The sequence below is a fragment of the Hylaeus volcanicus genome, unplaced genomic scaffold, assembly GCF_026283585.1.
Source record: "Hylaeus volcanicus isolate JK05 unplaced genomic scaffold, UHH_iyHylVolc1.0_haploid 8869, whole genome shotgun sequence".
Taxonomy (NCBI): Eukaryota; Metazoa; Arthropoda; class Insecta; order Hymenoptera; family Colletidae; genus Hylaeus; species Hylaeus volcanicus.
The window spans coordinates 1-1045 of NW_026531982.1; the positions used below are offsets into that span (position 1 = coordinate 1).

Below are 1045 nucleotides of genomic sequence, written 5' to 3' on the forward strand. Positions count from 1 at the left end.
TGTGTGGGGATAAAGGACGCGACGACGGACCACTACGCGGGCTCGGGGAAGTGCCGGATCTTCCGGGAGATCCTTGACCCAAAAAAGGGTAAGCCCTCTTCGCGGTCACGGTAAGGATCCTCCAAGGAAACCTGAACCGGTGTCGACTTGCCCATGACTTGCTAACGCAGCTCGCTATGGAGAAGCAAGCTGCGGTCGTCATCTCAAGCGAGCAGTACCGCGATTGGGACTGCTCCACCTGGTTCAGGGATGATCTCGGCACCTCGGCAGTGTGGATCACGGATCCACGAAGAGTCCGTATACGGGCTGCCGCGGGACACGTCTGGGTCACCAGCGGTGTCCTCACGTACGTCTGCTGCTATCTGTCCCCGAATGATAGCATCTCCGAATTTCGGGGAAAGCTCGACGTGCTGGAGGACACCCTACGCGACAAGTCCGGTGGGCTTGTCGTGGCTGGTGACTTCAACGCCCGAGCCTGCGAGTGGGGGATGCCTGGCCCCGACACGAGGGGGAGGTTAGTGGACGAGATAGCCTCCAGACTGGGACTCGTCGTGTTGAACGTGGGGTCAACGCCGACGTACCGACGCCCTGGATTCGGAGACTCGATACCGGATGTCACCCTGGTGTCTGAGGATCTGGTCCAGAGAGCGGCGAACTGGAGGGTGATTGGTGATTTCACCGGTAGCGATCATAGCTACATCACCTTCCAGTTGATCGGCGAGCGGCAAGCGCAGCCTCCGGGGATTAGACGCCCGAGAGGATACGTCACCTCTCGCCTGGATGAGGATAGGCTCTACGTCACTCTCCGGGCGGGCGTGGAGGCCGTGCCGCAGACCCCGCGTGACCCGTCCGATAGAGCGGGTGCCGAAGCCATCGTACGCGGCACCCTTAACCTCATCCGACGAGCATGCGACGAGTCAATGCCAAGGAGAGGCCATTCTCCGGCCGGCGGCAGGCGTTCTCAACGAGCTCGAAGTCGACCGGAGGCCGCCGCGCTGTCGGAGGACTACAAGGCGGCCAAGAAAGCCTTAACTCGTGCGATCAA

General features: G+C 61.3%; 1 protein-coding gene across 1 annotated transcript; it reads left to right on the forward strand.

Moving 5' to 3' along the window:
• Positions 1-176: 176 nt before the first annotated feature.
• Positions 177-1035, forward strand: LOC128882284 (uncharacterized; the record flags this gene model as incomplete). The annotated part of the gene is made up of 1 exon (XM_054133864.1): positions 177-1035. A coding segment is annotated over exon 1 (859 nt), but the record flags the coding sequence as incomplete, so codon positions are not given.
• Positions 1036-1045: the final 10 nt, after the last annotated feature.